Source organism: Rhinolophus sinicus, chromosome 3, assembly GCF_057876585.1.
Source record: "Rhinolophus sinicus isolate RSI-liver-muscle chromosome 3, RSI-T2T, whole genome shotgun sequence".
NCBI classification, from domain to species: Eukaryota; Metazoa; Chordata; class Mammalia; order Chiroptera; family Rhinolophidae; genus Rhinolophus; species Rhinolophus sinicus.
Window position 1 is genome coordinate 129,837,300 of NC_142503.1, and position 21,367 is coordinate 129,858,666.

Consider the following 21,367-nt stretch of genomic DNA (forward strand, 5'->3'; position numbering starts at 1 on the left):
CCCCACCCCCAGTCGCAATTCACTGTTCATTAACCCCTGACTTCCTTACCTTCCCCCTTCCCTTCTCTCATGTGAATATATCATTTCTGTAGTTTCTCCTTTATTCCCTGAACATTCGTACATGTTTTTAGCTTTCACAGTTGCCTGTTTTGCGTTTCCTGTTTATTCAGGACACACTTTAACCAGCCACGTTTGCCCCCAAATATCCGTACCCCTGATTGAAGTGTGAATGCTTTTTCCTTAAGTTAATTGGGGAAACAAAACAGAGTGGTCACATTTAGCAGTGAGAATGGTGAAGATAGAGGAAATGGCCTAGGATCCCGATCTTGAAATCTCATGAGTGGCTCCAAGTTAAAAGCTCCATTTCTTAGTGTCTGTGTCCTTCCATCCTGATCCCTTACTGACCCTAAATTGTGATTACATTCACCTTGGGAGTTTATTTACCAGCTACAGTACAGTTTTTAAATCCTTTTCTTTTAAAATTGTGTTGGTGATTTTAGTTTTAGGCCTTCTGATTATTTTATTTTCAAGTGACTTCTCAGTTAAGCTGTGCCCTTCTTGAGTTTCAATAATGGTGTATATGTTTGTCTGCAGCTGATCCTGTAGAAAGGATACAGTTTTCAATAACAAGATCTATACTTTGAAGTCAAATAGTTCTTTTCTGAGTCTTTGAGCATTTAGAGGTTAAGCTGGCATGGGTAGTGCTTTGTTAAAATGCTATACAAAAGTGGTCAGCATTTGTCAATATGGCATTGGTTCGTTATCTTCTAGGAGGATGGGCAATACAGAGAAATCTGTTTAAGTGGAGAATGGATGTCTGCAGTTCAGTTTCAGTTATCTGTTAGGCAGCCTGGGCTGATCTCTGTTGCAGTGTTTCTCATCCATCATAAACAATAACTATGATAACTCCCTTTTGAGAGACCATAAGAAGTCTTACTCCATCACAGAGGTGTTGATAACCCTTCCAAGCCAGGCATGCTTCTTCTTTCTCTCCTCTCCCAATTGTCTTTTATAGATCCTCACTAGCCAAGAAGATTTTGTCCAGTTTTACTGAATATAAATAACCTAAGCAATGAAACGTGTTTTCCGTTTCCACTTAATAAATATAAAATGATAACATTGAATACGCATTTTCAAACTACACCATATAGCTTCCATCCACCATTGAGAATCACTTCTTTGTTAAAAAGTATGGGGAGATTGAGATAGAAAAGTACAGAGCAGAAATAAAGTCCTTTATGATCGGACAGACAAGTTATTATTGAAATGTGGAAGGGTGAGGAGACCTGTAAAATAAGAACAGGAGAGTTTGGACTCTAGATTTCAAGAAAAACCCACAAACACCCAAGAAGAACTATATTAAAGGTGATAAAGCTGCAGAACAGCAGTTTATACTTACATCAAGGGAAAGAAGTAGTTAGCCCTTTAAGAAGGAGGTGAGGTGAAGGGCTATTATATAAAGCATTTCTTAGTGTTAACTGGCTTGGTATTTGGAGACTATAGGTGTATGGTCTTGGATTTTAACCTTAACTGACTATTTTGTGCCTCTTCTGCCCAACTCCCACCCCTCAGAATTTCTGTCATTAGTCTAGTCATTAGGAATTATTGAAAGTGATTAATTGAAACCATTCAACTCTGTCTTTCCTTTTGAGCATATACATGTGTTTCTTTTTTGGGCAATGGTAGCCAGACTGGCTTTTTATTTTCAATATGATAAAAGCCTGGTATAACTTCTTTGTCTAGACAGTTGTTTTACTTGAGGTATCCAGGTGTTTCATGCATTTGAACGCTTAACACCTATTTTTACTACCAGGGTTTAAACCATAGAAATAGAATTCAGGGGGTAGATGAGCTTGGTAGGATAGGCCAGATATGGATACAGCCAGGATGACCCATAAAGTAGGAATTGAAGGGGCAGGGGGTGTGGGGGAATGAAGAAAGTTGGAGGGTATGTTGGAAGGGGTTTAATCTTTTGAGAGTCAAGGACAACTTAAAGTTGGGAGTTAGAAAAGAAGCAGGAGACTAGGATTTAAAAATATGTGCAAAAATGAATTAGGTCAGTAGAAGAAGTGAGTGGATGGGGTCGGACTGAGAAGCAGTGAAACTTGGTAGTGTGGCATTAAGTCAGTGGTGACATTTTTATTTTTATTTAAATGATTTTTTATTTTTTTTTAATTTTTTATTGGGGAATATTGGGCAACAGTGTGTTTCTCCAGGGCCCATCAGCTCCAAGTCATTGTCCTTCAATCTAGTTGTGGAGGGCGCAGCTCAGCTCCAAGTCCAGTTGCCGTTTTGAATCTTTAGTTGCAGGGGGCACAGCCCACCATCCCATGTGGGAATTGAACCGGCAACCCTGTTGTTAAGCGCTCGCGCTCTAACCAACTGAGCTACCTGGCCACTCCCAGTGATGACATTTTTAAATTATTGGGCCCACATTGAACCAGGAGAAGCAGAAATTTGGCCCCCAAATTGGGAAGGGAAATAAATGATAAATACATTGATCTTTAGAAACATACTCAAGTCGTAGGTAGGTAAGGAAATATTTTAGATACTATTAGCCTTGTTTCTCCCATTAAAAAATAAGATCTTTTTCTGTCTGATATTGGGCTGCTATTGAGGGAAGGAAGAGCATTTGGATGAATAAATAGCAAGGAGTTGTGGAAAGGACAGAACACCCCATGAAAGAAAAGGCAGGTTATAAACTATTATCAGCATAAACTAGTTAGTGGAAACTTTCACAGTAGTTTTTATACGACACCTAACTGTTAGATAGTTAGTGTAACTTCTCTTCGATATTTAGTGTAACTTCTCTGACAGTGAATAGGAGATGAAAGATAATAGGTAGCAAAATAAGGGCATAACTAGAAAAAAGCTGATGATAGTGTTGAAGAAATTTATAAAATTACTGAGTCAATTTTCATTGAATCAAGAAACTGATAACTTTTCTGATTGCCATTTTGAGTAACTTTGGGGCAGGTTATTAGACAGGAGAGGCTAGAATGAGCTGGAGGAATAGTTTAGCCAGGAGTGGGAAGTGATAGGGATCCTGGGTGAGACGTGAAGGGTATACAATTACTGAAGAAAGGAAGATCTTGTTTAACATTGATGGAGACGCCATGTATACTTTGTAATTTTGACGGATGTGCCAACTACTGATGAGTGTGTTCTATTTATCTATGTCTGAGTTTCTGGGATATTTAACCACACTACTATATTGTTTTATAAGGATAAGTAGAAGGGGTTAAGGGAGGGAAAAATAGTTTGGGTGTTGTGTGGAAAACATGCCTTCTTTACTCAAGTCTACAGTGTACACTGACAAATTTCTTCTCTGGTGCCTTCTAAAAATTAGGAGAAATGGTCTTGTCAATTAAGGCTTTTCTGGATTGTCAAATATTGATATCATATACAACTTTTTTATATAGTTTAGTTATCGGTGATGTATTCAAAATTCCTTGTCTTAGTTTTTACTTTTTCTAGCACTTTCATGAACTTGAAGCCTCAGACATGGCTTTAGTAAACATATTTCAGTTACTTGTAGAATAGTTTTTCAAGATGGCAAGCTTTCTACTGTCTCATCTTAGAATCAGGGAATACCATTTAGTTTCTGTGAGGACTGAATGGTTTCATTCTAGATACTGCAAGCAAATATGTTAATTCATTAAGTATTTTTTGAGTAGGTATTGTATATGTGATATCCTGCTGGTTCTTTAGGGAGTCACAGATAGATGAGACGTGGTCCCGTCATCCAGGAACTTGGTGTCTCTTGGGGAAAGAGGAGCTGAGCCACCTTGCAGGATTATGCAGGCTGTGCATTGAACATACTCATTATCGTCATTGATAATATGATTAATATGACAATTTTCCAGCAGATGGCAGACAGGCATCTTGAGGAGCAGGCAGCTTTTTATAATTTACACTAAGCAACCATTTGGGCCTTCAGAGGATATGGACAAGAGACTCATCATTTTAGTAAAATATTAAATATAAGTGCTTTCAGTAAGGTGCAAACAGTGCTGTGGTATTTAAAAAAGAAGAAGGGACCAAGTCATCACAAATAACTCTATTGTTGAAGGGGCAGTTTCAAGCCTCACCTTACGGAGCAGAAGACGTTTGAGGGTGGGAAAGATTTCAGCTGGGAGAGATGTTTGGGAAGGTGGGTGTTCCAGGCAGAAGCTAATAGCATACTGGGCAAAGAGCTGCAGACAGGAATCACGCTATGGCAACTGTGGTCTAATTGGACTGGAATATAAGAAACGATGAGAGAAAGTTGGGAATATAAACTGGAACTGAAATGTAGAATTCTTTGAATGTCTTGCAAAGGAAGTTTTTTATCTTAAATATGGGAAAGGGAGGAGGGGATTCAGAACAGAAATACTATGTATGGATTAATTGATATGTTACCTAGAATAAAGTTTATGAAACTTCCTGGGTAAAATTATACTAGAAGCTTATTAGCAAGACTGTACTATGAGATTGGTTAAAGGTGTTGTTTTTGCCAGTAGTAAGTAAAAGTGTCTAAAATACAAGGAAATTTTATAAAATACAATATATCTAGAAGCCTTTATCTATAGTTATTGAAATGCTGCTGATATTGTTTAGTTCTGTGAACTTAAGAATCCTAAATAGAAGGTGAATGACTATTAAATTTCCTGATCTTTACCCAAAAATGGTAATTGTAAAAAGAAATGGACAGAGACAGCTGAATGATCTTGACAGAAGTTTCAAAGTGTGTAGGTATACGCATAAGAGTCCAAAAAGGGGGTTGATTTATTTTATTTATTTATTGTTTAGTTTCAGTTTTGAAGCGAAAATGTGGGTGTTATTTCTGCGTCATCTCTGTCCTCAGATTATCTCGTATTTCCCTTTTCTCTTACTATTTTGACATGATTTGATGTTAAGGGTAGTATCTAAGAAGGAGAAATTGTCTGAGGTCACCTACTTTGCTTATTTTTAATTTGTCTTCCCACAACAGGAGTTCCACCATCTTCCTCTGAAGACCTAGCCATCTTGCTCCATGAAGGTCAGGACAATCTGACATGCACTTGTTTCTTGCCTCTTTTCCTGAAGAGTAGTCTTCTTCCATTGTGTACATTTTTTTCTTAATAGGGGAGGGGAGGGGAGAGCCAGTACCCCCCCTCCCCTTCCCTCCCTAGACCTTGGGAAAGTACCCTCCATTGCTTTCCCAAGATGGCAGACCCCATCATGGATCTGTTTGATGACCCAAATTTATTTGGCCTGGACTCTCTGACTGATGACAGCTTCAACCAAGTCACACAAGACCCCATTGAGGAAGCCCTTGGACTGCCAAGCTCTCTGGACTCCTTGGACCAGATGAACCAGGATGGTGGAGGTGGTGATGTGGGGAATCCATCAGCAAGTGACCTGGTCCCCCCACCAGAGGATACAGCCCCCACAGAACTTCCCAAAGAATCAACAGCTCCAGCTCCAGAATCTTTAACCTTGCATGATTATACCACTCAGCCCGTCAGCCAGGAGCAGCCAGCCCAACCTGTCTTACAGACACCGACGCCAACATCAGGCCGTTTGCAGGTCTCCAAGAGCCAGGAGATCCTGAGCCAAGGGAATCCGTTCATGGGTGTCTCTGCCACAGCTGTGGCCTCCGGCAGTGCTGGAGGGCAGCCGCCTCAGTCAGCCCCTAAGATTGTTATCCTTAAAGCCCCACCAAGCTCCTCAGTTACTGGTGCCCACGTGGCACAAATTCAGGCCCAAGGTATCACCAGCACAGCTCAGCCCCTGGTGGCTGGCACAGCCAATGGTGGAAAAGTCACTTTTACCAAAGTGCTAACCGGCACGCCCCTTCGACCAGGTGTTTCCATTGTCTCTGGTAATACAGTGTTGGCCGCCAAGGTCCCTGGGAACCAGGCTACTGTCCAGCGCATTGTCCAGCCCAGCCGACCTGTAAAGCAGCTGGTCCTACAGCCAGTTAAGGGTTCAGCTCCTGCTGGAAACCCTGGGGCCACAGGGCCCCCACTGAAGCCTGCAGTTACACTGACCTCTACACCTACCCAGGTGACTTGAGTGAAAGGGGGAGGTGAATTTTGGTTTAGTAAAGGGCCCGGCAGCTGTGATAGAGAACGCACACGAGAGCTAGCTCTAGGAAATCCTGTGTAAATTCCATCTTTGCTTTTTATCAGTTAGTGTTGACAGCCACGTACTTACTACTTATCTGATGGAAGCAGTTAGTGTTAACATATTTTTTGAGCTCTTACTACATGTTTACACTACCTAGCTGGTGCCGAACAGGACAGCGACAGCCCCTCTTCTTACAGAGCTCGCAGTCTGCTAGGAAAAGACATTTAGACAAGAGTTCACAATAATGTACGAAATAAAGTTTTGTGAGAAATATAGGATGCTATGGGAACAAGAATCATCCTTGCAAAAATATTTGTAAGACTTACAGAAGCTATGTGTATCTTTTTCCTGTTCTTATTGCTAAGATTGTCCTCCTACTTTGCCAGTGAAAAGGCGAATTTCTGTTGTAAGAAAGTAGAGGCTCTAGCCTCTGAATAGAGGACCAAAGAGGTTGGGGGGAGAGCGGCAGTATTAAGATAATAGCACCAGTATAAAGAAGCTATGAGGAGGCAGGTTTCAGTTCAGTATAAAGATGTTTGTTCTGATAGATTTCCAAAAAATAGAATGATTGCCTTAGAAGATAGCCTCACATCAGTTTTTTAAAAATAGTCCAATGTCCACTGGGCAGAAGTGTTGCAGAGAAGACTATCAGGAGAGATGGGAGGATGAACAAAGTGAATTGTACTGTCTTCCCATCCTCAGTTTTTATGATTCTAGGATGAGGAAAACTGGTGTATATATTCAAGTGTATACCATTCTTTAATGTTGTACCTCTTGCAATTTCCTTTCTTTAGGGTGAATCGAAACGCATCACCCTGGTCCTCCAGCAGCCACAGTCTGGAGGTCCCCAAGGACACCGGCATGTCGTGCTAGGGAGTCTACCAGGCAAGATAGTGTTACAGGGCAACCAGCTGGCAGCCCTCACTCAAGCCAAGAATGCCCAGGGGCAGCCCGCCAAAGTAGTAACTATCCAGCTGCAGGTGCAGCAGCCACAGCAGAAAATCCAGATTGTACCACAGCCTCCATCATCACAGCCGCAGCCCCAGCAGCCACCCTCAGCACAGCCAGTGACTCTCTCCTCTGTGCAGCAGGCTCAGATAATGGGACCAGGACAGACCCCAGGACAAAGACTTTCAGTTCCGCTGAAGGTGGTGCTGCAGCCACAGGTGAGACTGACACTGTTAGGAAGGAAAACAGACCTCTCAGTCCTTCGCTGTTTCCCTCCACACCACTCATTGTAAATCTGGGGCCAGGCTAGAGTGATACCTCTGAACTGAGATGTAGCCTTTTCTTTCTTTCACCCATGGAAACCTGGTTTTAATTATATCATGAAAATATTTGAGGGTTATTGTTGGGTTTGGGATAACAGATGAGTATTTGTATTTGAACTGTTTCATTTATAATCTTTACCTAATCTTGTGAAATAAAAATGGTTTGAAATACCCTCTCATTTGAAAGATAAAGAAATAGTCTTAAAGAGGTCAAGTGATTATCAATCCTCCCACCCCCCAGGCAGATAAAGGTAGGCCAAGAGTGGAATTTAAATTTTTTTATTTTTAGCCCAGAAACCAGTATGGCTATATTGTTTGAAACTTTTCTGGAACAGTGGAGATGGGTATTGATATTAGGAGCATGGCTAAAGGATTAAGTTTAATTTGGCACAATTCTTGCCTTTTCTTAGCGCCTTCCCACCAAAAATCTTTTTTTTTTTTTTTTTTTTTAATGTGTTTAGGTTCAGTGAGACTTGTTCTGAGCCTGGTTCTTGAGGAATTAGAAAACTAAAGTTTCTAGCCTTCCTGCTTCAGAGCTGGGTTTTATTTAGACCTTTTAACTTACAAGCATGTTGAAATTTTAGCGTCTTTATTTCTACAGGCTGGCTCTTCCCAAGGGGCCTCTTCTGGGCTTTCCGTAGTTAAAGTCCTAAGTGCCAGTGAAGTGGCAGCTCTGTCCTCACCAGCCAGCTCTGCTCCTCATGCTGGGGGCAAGACAGGAATGGAGGAAAACCGTAGGCTGGAGCACCAGAAGAAGCAAGAGAAAGCCAATCGGATTGTAGCAGAAGCCATTGCCAGGGCTCGTGCCCGGGGTGAGCAGAACATACCTCGAGTCCTGAATGAGGATGAGTTGCCCAGTGTTCGGCCTGAGGAGGAAGGTGAAAAGAAACGTCGGAAAAAGAGCAGTGGGGAGAGACTCAAGGAAGAAAAGCCAAAGAAGAGCAAAACATCTGGTACCTCCAAAACCAAGGGCAAGAGTAAACTGAAGTGAGTACACCCTTTCCTATTCTGCTGGGACATTTGAGGGCAGTGCACTCATTTTTAAGTTAGTGTTGAGAGGAAATACTTGTGTTTAGTAGTAAGCAACATAGTTCAAGGTGATCTATCTGTCAGAGGACATAAGGCCTTTTCTTTTCTCTGTCCAATGCTTATATGATTTGTTTAAATAGAGATTTGCAAATTTGCATATTTTGGAAGAGAAACACTAAGGCACAGGAAAGATCATTCTGTTAGAGATTACATTTAAAAGCTGTGACTATGTTTTTGTACATTTTTCCTGATTTGGTCTCACTGTAGTGTGAAAGATTTCTCAGTACCCTCCTGCTACCCACATCAGTAAAAGAGAGCCTCTGGAGACATAGCTGCTCTGTTCTTGCATCTCCTGTGTGAATTAAAGAAGATTTCAGCAACCGCTGTTAGTCTAAGCAGTGTGGACAGAACCATGGCTTACCACATAATTCCTGTCACGATTGAGTGTCCTCTCTTTCCTTTTCAGTTCTTAAAACATCACTCCTTTCTCCCTAGCTTCCACTGCCTGGGATTCTTCAGGCTTTGTGGTACTTATTTGTACAGGATTTTTCAGGTTTTTTTTTTTAAAAAGGGTTCATATCTATTATCTTATTTGATCCTCAACAACTGTCAGGCCAGGTATTGTCAATGTTTACAAATAAAGAAACTAATGCCCAACTGGGACTAAAATAAGACCTTGTAATTCTTAGCCCGGTATTCATTCTGCTATGTTATGCTACCTTCCTTCAGGTATTTGTGAATACAGTGATAGCCAGAATTTGTCAAATCTGGTGTAAAGGTCAGCCAATGGTTTAGAAACCCCAATATCTCTCTCTTTTTTTTTTTTTTTTCAAACACCCTACTCAATAGCTCTATGTCCCAGCAAATGAAGATCTAGACACTGCTGTCTAGAAGCTTCATCTGTTCTGGTTTAGTTTAATTATACTTTCTTACTCCTAAGTTATCCTTGCCCTCATTGAAAATGATTCTGTTTTTTCCATTTTAGCACCATCACTCCTGTGGTGGGTAAGAAGAGAAAGCGCAATACCTCCTCTGATAATTCAGATGTGGAAGTTATGCCTGCACAATCACCCCGGGAAGATGAAGAAAGCAGCATTCAGGTAAAAGTATCCCTAAAGAATTTAGTAGAAAAATCTTGTTTAATTTTGACAAACCAGGGGTCGATACTGAGAATCTTTAAGCCTATGCACATTTCAACAGTTTTTCTAAATAAGGGGTAGGACCTGGTCATGGTAATGTCTTTTAAATTTTTATCTTTTTAGGCAAAAAGCATATTACTATAAAAATAGCAATATTCATTTCCGCAACTCTAGTATTTCAAAAACTGAGCAAATATGAAATCCTGCTGCATGATTATTATGGTTATATCAGTACTTTGGTGTCTCTTAGGATCACTCAGCCATCTCTTCTGCCGTACCTTTCCTGCACGTCAGGGTTCTCGCTCTGAGTGGGCTGCTTAAGCACAGTATTTTCTCTTTTGAAGATGAGACACATTGGAAGAGAATAAAAGAAGCTGGACCAGAAAAACTTTAGTTCTCTGTCTCTGATTGTTGCCTTAGGGTGCCATTTTTGGCTGTACTTTCCAACTATAGAAAAAACCTGGTATTTCGGTTCAGGAGACCCATAGTTCTCCTAAGTAGCTCCATGAGCATGGCACATTTGTTTAACTTAGCTTTATCTGAATTCCTCATCTGTAAACAACCCTTAAGTGCCTCTCTAGTTATTAATATTTATAAATGCCTCCCTTCTTTCTTAATATACATTCAATACATTGACATATTGATCCTTGGGTTCTCATGGGGGAAATTAACCTGTAAGAATAGCTAAGACATTTTTGAAAAGGAAAATGAGGCAGAAACTAGATTTAACAGACATGAAATAATAATTACTAAGAGTTTACAATTAGAGAAGAAATAATAAAAGATAATGAAGTCTAGAAATAGATACATATAGTTATGAGAATTTAGGATATGAATTAAAATGCCATTTTAAATTAATGGAGAGAAAAACTATTTAATAAATTATGTCAGGACAACTGGCTACCCACTTAGGAAAAATAAATAAAGCTAGATAAAACTGCATTTTTGTGTCACTCCTTAAACAAAAACAAATTCTAGGTTAATTGAAAGGCTAAATACAAGAATTGAAATCATGAACTTTATATAAGTCATGAATTTTTTTATAGTTATCAAGTGGGGTAGATCTTTCTAAGGAGGGCATTAAATTCAGAAGTCATAAAGGGAAAGATTGATAATATATTTGTCTGTATAAATTATGCATGTATAACAAAAAAATATAAACAGTATAGTGGTTAAGAGAAAATTTTGCTCTGGAGCAAAGTTTCCTGGGTTCTCATCTTAATTCTGCTATTTACTAACCTTGTCACTTCAGGCAAGTTTGCTTAACCTCTTGGTGCCTTAATTTCCTCATCTCTAAAATGCAGATAATACTTACCAAGAAGAGTTGTTAGGAAGATTGAATGTACACATTTATAAAGCACATAGAACAGTACTGAGCTCATGCTAAGAGAGCATAATAAGAGTTATATATATGTTAAATAAATGGTTAAATGAAGTATTTGTTAAATAATCAAAAAAACAAACTGAAGGCAATCTATAATACAAGAATTACAAAGATTAGTAAAATTTAAAAAGTTGTGTATTAGTTTGTTAGGGCTGCTATAACAAAATACTACAGACGGGTGGCTTCAACAGTAGAAATTTATTTTCTCACAGTTCTGAAAGCTAGAAGTCCAAGATTAAGGGGTCAGCTGTTTGGTTACCTCTGAGACTTCTCTCCTTGGCTTGCAGATGGCCACCTTCTCTCTGTGTCCTCACATGGTCTTTTCTCTGCGTACATCTCTGGTGTGTTTCTGTGTGTCCTCTTCTTATAAAGACACTCTTCTTATAAAGACACTAATCAAATTGAATGAGGGTCCACCCCAACAGCGTCATTTTACGTAATCACCTCTTTAAAGTCCCTGTCTTTAAATACAGTTGCATTCTGAGGTGCTAGAGGTTAGGGCTTCAACATAAGAATTTTGGGAGACACACTTCAGCTCATAAAAAGTGGTAATACCAGTGTTGGCAATAGAGTTAAGGAACGGGCACTTTATGCATAGTTGATGGGACTGTTGAGACAATCTTTTGGCAAGTCAGTGTGTGACAAAATTTAAAATGTTAATACTCTTCGATGCAATGATTCTACACCCAGGAAACTACTTTATGAATATATTCTCAAAAGTATGCAGTGATGGATGTATTATAGCAATAATTGCAATAGCAGAAATATTCAAAAATTAAATGTCCTTTGGTGGAGAAATAGTTAAGTAAAATTATGAAAATCCATGTAGACTACTACGTGGCAATTAAAAATAATGAAATAGAGTAGGGTGTGCTAATGTGGAAAATTCTCCACATTAAGTCTAAAAAGCTAGGTGTAGAATAGTGTATAATACAGGCATACCTCGTTTTATTGCACTTTGCTTTGTTGCACTTTGCAGGTAATGCATTTTTCACAAATTGAAGGTAAGAGCCTCCATTAACAAAAATATTATGACTTCCTGAAGGCTCAGATGATGGTTAGCATTTTGTAGCAATAAAGTGTTTTTTAATTAAGGTATGTACATTGTTTTTTTTTTAGACATAATGCCATTGCACAGTTAATAAACTACAGAATAGTGTAAACATAACTTTTATGTGCACTGGGAAACCATAAAATTTGTGTGACTTGCTTTTTTATGATATTTGCTTTATTGTGGTGGTTTGGAACCAAACCCACAGTATCTCCAAGGTATGCTTGTATCTCTTTAATAACTTTTAAAGAGAGAGACAGAGAATACATACATGTATATGCATCCATTTTCCCCCCCTGGAAGGATACCCAAGAAATTTTTAATATATGAGGTGGGATCACAAAATATGGTGAATGTTTACATTAAAAAAATTATTACAGTAAAAGACACATTACCATTAATCCCCCTCAAAATACTCCCTCTCGCTTCGAACACACTTACCCATTGTTCTTGCCGCTTTCTGAAGCAGTTCTGGAAGTCCTCTTTTGTGAGTGTCTTTAGTTGCGCTGTCGTTGCTGCCTCGATGTCCTAAATAGTTTTGACTTTGGGGAAGAGCCAGAAGTCGCACGGTGCCAGATCTAGTGAATAAGGTGAATGAGGACACACAGTAATATGTTTATTTGACAGAAATTGCCGTATACCAGCAGTGATATGTGAGACAGAGCCTTTCCATAGTGATCACAAAATACAGTGAATGCTGCTGCAGAGTGCCGTCCAAGGGAAAGGCAGGGATCTTCGATACGGGAAGTGGCACATAGAACCTTAGTAACTGTGTGACAAGTTTCAACTTGTTCAGTGCTGTCAGTTGGGTGTGAGCTGCAGTTGAGAGAAGGTGTGTTTTAAAGTGTGCCATAAATCATCCTCCATCATGATAATGCTTCGTTTTACACATCGTTTCTGCTATACAGCAGTTGCTGTCAAATAAAAACAACAGTGTGTCCTCATCCACCTTATTCACTGGATCTGGTACTGTACAACTTCTGGCCCTTCCCCAAAGTCAGAATGATTCAGGACATCGAGGCAGCCACAATAGCGCAACTATAAAGACACTCATGAAACAGGACTTCCAGCACTGCTTCAGAAAGTGGCAAGAACGATGGGATAAGTGTGTTCGAAGTGAGGGGGAGTGTTTTGAGGGGATTAATGGCAATGTGTCCTTTACTGTAATAAATTTTGTTTTTATTTAAACATTCACCTATTGTTTCATCACACCTCATATATCTTTGAGGCAAGGGGTTGAAGAATAAGTGGTCATGATTACTGTACTTTCATTTTTTGTTCTTTCGAATTGTGAGGGTTTATTTTAACCTCCTGACCACCAGTTTCCATTTTGTTTTTTAGGCTAAAAGATATATATGTAAAATAATAGCAATGCAAAAAAGTACACACTATGATAGTCTCCTAATCTATGTCCCAACTTCATAGTCCTCTCTGTAACATCAATTCTCTTCCCCAATTTTTGCGTGTGTATATTTCCAGAAGTATTCTTTACTTTTATGAGCACTCTACTTCTACTTCCAGTTAGTATTCTGTACTTACTCTTCTGTACCGTGCTTTTATTTCCCCAATAATACATTTTAGAGGTTGTTCTTTGTCAGAAAACATAAATCCAGCCCATTCTTCCCTCCACCCTCATTTAATTATGAAAATTTTGAAACATATACAGAAGTAGAGAGGTTATTTAATGAAGTTGCATGTTCCATCACCCCAGAAAGTTCCCTTATACCCTCGTCCAGACAATCCACCCCCTCCTCCCATGGGCAATCATTGTTCTGATTTCTGTTACCATGGGTTAACTTAGCCTGTTCTTGAACTTCGCGTAAATGGATTCATATAGTATGTACTCTTGAATCTCACTTCTTTTAGTATAATGTTTCTGAGATTGATTCATGTTGTTGAATATATCAGTTCATTCTTTTTTCGTTGAGAAATATTTTGTGAATTACCACAATATTTATCCATTCTCCTATTGATAGACATTTGGGTCGTTTCCAATTTGGAGCTATTATGAATAAGGCTGCCATGAACAGCCTTAGTACATGTATTTTGTGAATATAGGTTTTCATATCTCATAGCTAAATACCCAGGAATGGAATTGATAGACTGTAGGGTAGTTAAACATATGAACATAACTTTATAAGAATTTGCCAGCTCCTGAAGTGATTGTGTTATTTTACACTTCCACCACTAATAAGAGTTCCAGTTCCACATCTTCAACATTTGGCATTGTTGTTGCACCCCATTTTTAAAAAATAATAGCTCTATAATCTATTTTTTGACCATGTCGTGATTTGTTTAACCAATCCCCTGTTGCTAGGCATTTAGATTTTCTCTGGTCTTCTACCAGAAGTAATGTTGCAGAGATTTGTACATACGTGCAAATTTATCTCTGTAGGATAATATCTTTGAAGTAGAATTGCTGGATCAAAGGCTATTGTCAAATATTCTTCTATAGAGGTCATGCCCATGTGTACTCTCACCAATAGTGCATGAGTTCCTGTTTCAAATATTTGCTTGAACTTGCTGATTTTTCCATCTGTTATGTGCAGAAAAACTGGTATCTCAGTTTAGTTGATTTTATTGTAATTATTTTATTATGAGTGTAACTATTTTATTATGAGCATCTTTTTACATTTAAAAGCCACTTGTGATTTTTTCTGTGAACTGTGTATTCATGTTATTTGTCCATGTTTTTATTGTGTTATTGATCTTTTCCTTGTTCAAAAAAACTCTTTATTCTTACGAAATATATCATATAGCATTTCCCCTCTCAGTTTATTATTTGTCTCAACTTTGTTTATAATGGATTATATTATACACATAAATTTTTTTCAAGGTGGAATTGATCAGTTATTAGAAACACCTTTCCTACTCCTGGATTATAAAAAATACGTATTTTCTTTTAGAAATGTTATACCTCTGTTTTAATTTTATATCTTTGATCCTTTTATAATTTTATTTAATTCATCTTCTAGATGTCTAGCCATTTGTTTTCAGTCTCATTTATAGACTATCTACTTTTTCCTTACTGATTAGAAGTGCTATTTTTATCATGTTCTAAATCCCATAAGTATTTTAGTGTATATTTGGACACTATTTCATTGACCTGTTTATCTCTCCTTGGAGAGGTACCACGCTGGGTTAATTAGTGTAGCTTTATATTGTCCTTAATATCTGATAAGGCCCAGTATTTTTCATATTTTTCCTGGTTATTCTTGGATATTTATTTCTCCATTTGAATTTTAGAATCAGCTTTGCAAATTAAAAAGTTTTATTTGGTTTTGTAGAATTTATATAATTAGGGAGAATTAAGTCTTCTTATTTCAGAACAGTACATATTAGTTTTTATTCAGGTCTTTCTATGTCCTACAGTGTTTTAAAGTTTTCTTCATATAGATTTTGTATATTTCTTACTAAATTTAATCCTTTAGATACTCTCTTTGTTTTCATAAATATAATAGATTTTTTTTTCGTTGTATTTTCTGGTTGATTCTATATAGAATGCTATTGAGTATTAAAGTAATTAAAAAATGTTTTTCTTGAGCATTTGCGATCTTGCTCCCTTGAATATGTCATCAGTTTGCTCAAATAAACTCATAAAAATTCAAAAAAAAAAAATTTTACTCAGACACTTGAAAGAATAAGGTAGGTTTAAAATGTATCGATATGGAAAATACCTCCAAGAAATACTAACTAAAAAAGTAAGCAGCAATATGCTACATATAGTCTGATTCTATTTATTGAAAAAAAAACACAAAACAACTTTAGAACTAAAACAAAGAAACGAAATTAGAAACAAAGTATTCTTGCACCTTTGCACTTCAGGGTTGCTTCTGGTGTGAAGTTCACTACACCCTGCAGGCTGAGAGTCCTGTTTCACTTCCTAGAGCTGCTTGCCAGTAATACCGTGTTGTCTTTCAGATAGATTCTGGTTCTTTGATAAAACAATTCAGCAAATTAATGCATAGTCAGTACGTAGAATAAATTATATGGTTTGACATTATATAGTTTGGTAAATAAGCTCTCTCCTTTTGGTTTAATTTTTTCATGGGGATTTTGGAGCAAAATCTAAGTATATGACAATAGGCAGATTGTTTTAAAGGGCTTCTCTTTAAGAGACTATGCAGTTATGTTAACCATTTTTGCCTTTACAGAAGAGACGCTCAAACCGTCAAGTTAAGCGAAAAAAATATACAGAGGACCTGGATATAAAGATCACAGATGATGAAGAAGAAGAAGAAGTGGATGTAACTGGTCCAATAAAAACTGAGCCTATCCTCCCTGAACCAGTGCAGGAACCCGATGGCGAGACTTTGCCTTCCATGCAGTTCTTTGTGGTAAGCTGAGAACTTAGGCAATTTGAGAGGTTCATCCTGCTGCTCACAATCTCTGTTGACTGACTGCATCTTTTGCTACAGGAGAATCCCAGTGAAGAAGATGCAGCCATTGTAGACAAAGTGCTTTCTATGAGGATTGTGAAGAAGGAGGTGAGGACGCTATATATTTTTTTTAATTAAATGTGTCAGGTGACATTGATTAATAACATTATAGAAGTTTCAGATATATAATTCTATAATACATCATCTGTGTGTTGCATTGCGTGCTCACCACGCAATGTCTAGTCTCCTTCCATCACCATGTATTTGATCCCCTTTACCCTCTTCAACCTCTCCCTCTCCCACTCCCCCTCTGGTAACCACCGTACTGTTGTCTGTGTCTGTGAATTTTATTTGTATGTTTTGCTTATTCGTTTGTTGCTTTTTGTTTTATATCCCACATGTAAGTGAAATCCTATGGTTCTTGTCCTTTTCCATCTGACACATTTTGCTTAGCATGATAATCTCGAGACCCATTCATGTTGTCACAAATAGAAGCCTCTACCTTTATGTCAGCCTATAATACTACATTCTCAGGCTTTCTTTAATGAACACCTTTGGATGTCAGATTATATTGTTACAGGGTAGTTATGAGAGATGATGGAAGAAAGTTAGCTAGAAAATAGAAACTGTCTTATTGCCAATCTTTTGCTTATCTGTTTAAAATGGGTAAAGGCTTATTTTCTTCAGTTATGAGGACTTTAGTATTGAAGACCAAATTAGTTTTTTAACCCCTCAGTCAATAATATATATTGGTATGACGTGCTACCATGTATGGTTAAAATGAAAGGTTCTTTGATAAATCAAGTGTTAGTAACTGGAATTTCTTTCTTCTCAGCTTCCTTCTGGACAGTATACTGAAGCAGAAGAATTCTTTGTCAAGTACAAGAACTAGTATGTGATCTGTGCAAAAAGCTTTTCACCCCAAACTCCACAGGGTTGTAAAAAGTTCTCCTGTATAGTCTATCGTGGGGGGGAATGTGTCTCTTTTTTTATAGTCTCCTAGCACAAATTGTTGTTTTCAGTGAAGAAAATGCCTACTCAGAGAGAAGTTCAGAAATTGATATGACTCTTACTATTCCCCTGCAGGAAGGTGGGGTAAGGGTGGTTCCTGATAAAACCCCTTGTGACCCTCTATGCCTTACTCTAACATTAAGACCTTGATACTCAAAAGTGTGATCTGTGAACCAGCAGAATTAGCATTGTTTGGATACTTGTTAGAAATGTGAACTTTTAAGCCCACCCTAGATCAGGTGGTTTGCGTGCAAATTCAAGTTTAAGAATCACTGATCTACGCGACTATCTCCCCGTTTAAGCATGTACTTATGTCTACTGGCTAATCCCCAAATCTCAAACACTAGCCTACTAATTCCCCTTTCTTACACGATGACTGACTGTTTCCATCCCCTTCAGCTCCTATCTGCACTGTGAATGGGCTACTATCTCCCAACTAGAGAAGGATAAGAGGATCCATCAAAAACTAAAGCGCTTCAAAACGAAAATGGCTCAGATGAGACACTTCTTCCATGAGGTAATTAAGAATAGGTATTGTCTATCTGTTTCATAGAAGCATAAATTTCTGGAGTTACAAGCCTTGACTGATTCTTCAGAAGACTTACAGTTGCTTTGTGTGTGTATGTATATCACTGGACTTTTCCTTAATTGCTCCATGCTTAATTTTGCCAGGTCAAAGTATGATCTTTCTATAAATTACAGGATATTTTGATATTGACTTGCTCAGTACTCATGAAGTATCTTCAAAACAGATGATAAACTGGCCTCTGGTCCACTCGTAATGTCAGTCTTAGCAGTTGATGATATCTGTAGCCATAAGCAACCATGTCATTAAGAGAACATTTATTTTCTCAAATTTCTAATCCAGCATAACTAGAAATAGTGATTAATGAGCGTTTGTTTCCCATATCCAGTGTTACTACTAAACACTGGAGCATGCACAAAGGTCTTTTCAGCCATATATTAGTTCTCTGTTTTGCTTTGAAAGCTTTATGTACATAACCCTTTGCCAAACTGGGATTTTTCATCATTATTTTATATAGAGTGCTAAGTGCCTTGAGAAGAAGGATTACTTTTCACAGCTTCTTAGAGCTAACGAGGAAAAGGTCTAGTAAAAAAGATTGAGAAAAGGAATAATGTGTATGTAGCTTCAGCAAAAAAACAAACAAACAAACAAACAAAAACCAGTTCTGGCTGAATACATTTGATAAAACTAACTTTATACCACTAGGTTTGCCAATTTATTATTTTACATATTACCTAGAGAGGGCAAGTAGGGTCATGCAGGTCTCCTAATTTCTTTTTAAATGAATATAATGATAATTACATTTTGTGTTTTCATCTGTGTTCTTTTAAAGCCTAATCTGTGAAATGTATAATGAAACTGTAATGCCGTTCCAGCTGGTATTAGATGTACAATTTGTGATGATCATTGAACCAAGCTCTACTAACTTACGCCAATTAAATCTGCCTTTCTAGGTTGGCACTTAACCAAATTAGCCATTCATGTATTCATCATTTATTATGTGCTAGTCACTATGGTAAACAAACCACACAAGGTCTGTGTTTATAGCTCACTGTATGATTGGGGAGAGAGAAATTAAAAAAAAAAAATTCAAACTGATAAGTGCCGGGAAAGAAGGAGCACAAAGAGACAAGAAGAAGGAAAAAAAGCCTACATTACTTTGGATAGTTAGGGAAGACTTCTCTGAGAATTGAATTTTGAATAGGAGTTAACAAGAGTATGAACACAAGTAAATATTAATAGCATCCTTGGAATGGGAAACATGTTAGGGCCTTGAGAAAGAAGAAACAACTGAAAGAACGAGCAAAAGACAGTGCAATTGATGGACCATAGAAAGTGAATGGCCCAAAATGAGATCAGAAATTTAGGCAAGCAGGTGCTTATAGATAGTTTGGTTTTAGTTTTGTTTTTATTCTAAGTGCAAAAGGAAGCCATTGAACTATTTAAAATAGGTCAAAAGACAATCCAATTTTCACTTCTAAAAGATCACCTAGACTTTGGAGGATGGATTAGAGAAGAGTAACAAAAGTAAAGTGAACAGTAAGGAGGCAGTTTTCTAGATGAAAAATTATGGGTTCGATTGGAGTGCTTTTAGTGGGCAGAGACAATGGATAGATTTGAATTTATTTTAAAGTAAAATTGACAGGACTTGGTGTGATGGTTTATATAGATGAGTTTCTGGTCTGAGTAAATGAGTTGAGGTGGGATCATTTATTGCAGTATGGAAGATTTTAGAAGCAACCAATTGGGGGAAAATCAAGAATTTAGATTAAACAGTGTTAAAGTCCCTTAATGTATGTCTAGTATGCAGATGGATATATAGATCTGGGTTTTTCAGGGTGCCATTAAAATTTGGAATTTATCAGCATATAAATAATTATTAAAGACTTAATGGATAAAGTCACCTGTGGGTAAAGTTCTATATTTTCTAATAGTTCTATACTTTCTTATAGAAAGTTCTTTAATAAGAGAATGGATGTGAGCCCAGAACCAATCTTGAAGGAATTCTCCCAAATTTAGAGTTCCCGGTAAAGGAGAAAAAATTTTATGCAGAGTGGAAGAAAGATTAGGAAAAAGATAATGTCAGAAAAACAAAGGGAAAAAGTGTTTTAGGAAGAAAGGGGTTTTTCCTTAAGGTTTCTTTGTGATCTCTCTTTGGAATGTTGGATTTTTTATCTTGGTATATCACCCAACGCTGGATACCAGTGACTCAGAAGAAAAGAGCCAGTGAAGGTGATTGAGAGTTGTCCAAAACAAAAAACAAACCCAAAAGAAAGGGGGAAGAGGGCCACCAAGAGAGTATGCTGTCCCACAAAAGCCAAGGGAAGGGAAGTGCTTTAAGGAGAGAATGATGAATTATTGAATACTATGTAGAGGTAAAGTAATAAGGTACAGAAATGTTTCCATTGTATTTGGCAATGTGGAGATCGTTAATGATCTCCACATTGCCAAATACGCAACTCCAGTGTAGTTGTGTGATGGAAGTGGAACGAAGAGTGAACTGGATTGGACAAGTGAAGGAGGTGATGAAATGGGGATACCATATATTTAAAACTCTTGGGAAGTTTGAGTATGGAGCAGAACAGGAAAATAGTTGCAGGGGTATGTAGAGTCAAGGGAGGTCTTTTAAGATGTGAAATAGTAGAGTATATTTGTGTGTTTATGGGGATGATCCAGTAGAGAAAGATTCCTAAGAAGGCGAGAAGGGATGGCATCCAGAGCATATGTGGCGAGAATGAAGGGTCTCTGTCATAACGGAAGAAGAGGCACTTTCTCTGGTAACAGAGGAGATGTGTGCAGATGCAGGTAGTTTGTACGATTTGATATGAAAATGTGGAATTTCCTTCTGATGGCTTCTGTTTTCTTAAGACATTTTGAAGTAAGGTCATCACCTAAAGGTGGGATGGAGGGTGGGTTTACTGGACAGTGATCTTTTGATCTCATTGTTGGGTTTCCTAACTTCTCTAGGACGAAGAGCCCTTCAATCCAGACTACGTGGAGGTGGACAGGATATTGGATGAGTCTCACAGCATTGACAAGGACAATGGGGAGGTGAGTTGGTTCATGGAGGAGTGTGAAAAGTCACTTGTACATTTCTGCTGGAGCTGCTTGCCCCCTCTTTATTTTTCAGATATGACTGAAAAATCCCTTGGACCGAAAAGGTATTTTGTTTTTTTTCTGAGGGATCCTTAAAATGATACTGGCAAGGTAAGGGAGTAGGGAAAGAGGCTAAAAGGAAAGATTCCCATAAAGTTAAACACGTGGGAGCTATATTTATAAGTACTGGGAACTATGTTTCCAAGTACTCATTCACCTTGGTCTCATTGTCTTTAATGTTATATGGGAGACCCTGACATTCACTTGGGGGTGAGATGTGGTGAGAAGGAAAGGGGTACTTCACAAATCTCCATACTTAATGAATATAAAAATACTTGTACAGACTCATAGCTTTCTCAGTGTTGTTATTTATTCTTACCATCAGTGA

General features: G+C 38.0%; 1 protein-coding gene across 7 annotated transcripts in view; it reads left to right on the forward strand.

Annotated features, from left to right (window-relative positions):
• Positions 1–21,367, forward strand: part of CHD8 (chromodomain helicase DNA binding protein 8) — a 57,995-nt gene that overhangs the window by 13,530 nt on the left and 23,098 nt on the right. For 5 of the 7 annotated variants that reach the window (XM_019713557.3, XM_019713553.3, XM_019713556.3 and 2 more), the window contains exons 2-10: positions 4,973–6,030; positions 6,888–7,259; positions 7,966–8,351; positions 9,379–9,493; positions 16,122–16,304; positions 16,386–16,454; positions 17,182–17,237; positions 17,757–17,874; positions 20,851–20,934. In XM_019713557.3, coding sequence (XP_019569116.1) covers positions 5,188–6,030; positions 6,888–7,259; positions 7,966–8,351; positions 9,379–9,493; positions 16,122–16,304; positions 16,386–16,454; positions 17,182–17,237; positions 17,757–17,874; positions 20,851–20,934 — 2,226 coding nt within the window. In that variant the 5' untranslated portion in view covers positions 4,973–5,187. The remainder of the gene's footprint in view (positions 1–4,972; positions 6,031–6,887; positions 7,260–7,965; positions 8,352–9,378; positions 9,494–16,121; positions 16,305–16,385; positions 16,455–17,181; positions 17,238–17,756; positions 17,875–20,850; positions 20,935–21,367) is intronic. The other 2 variants (XM_019713558.3, XM_019713559.3) reach the window with 1 other exon arrangement.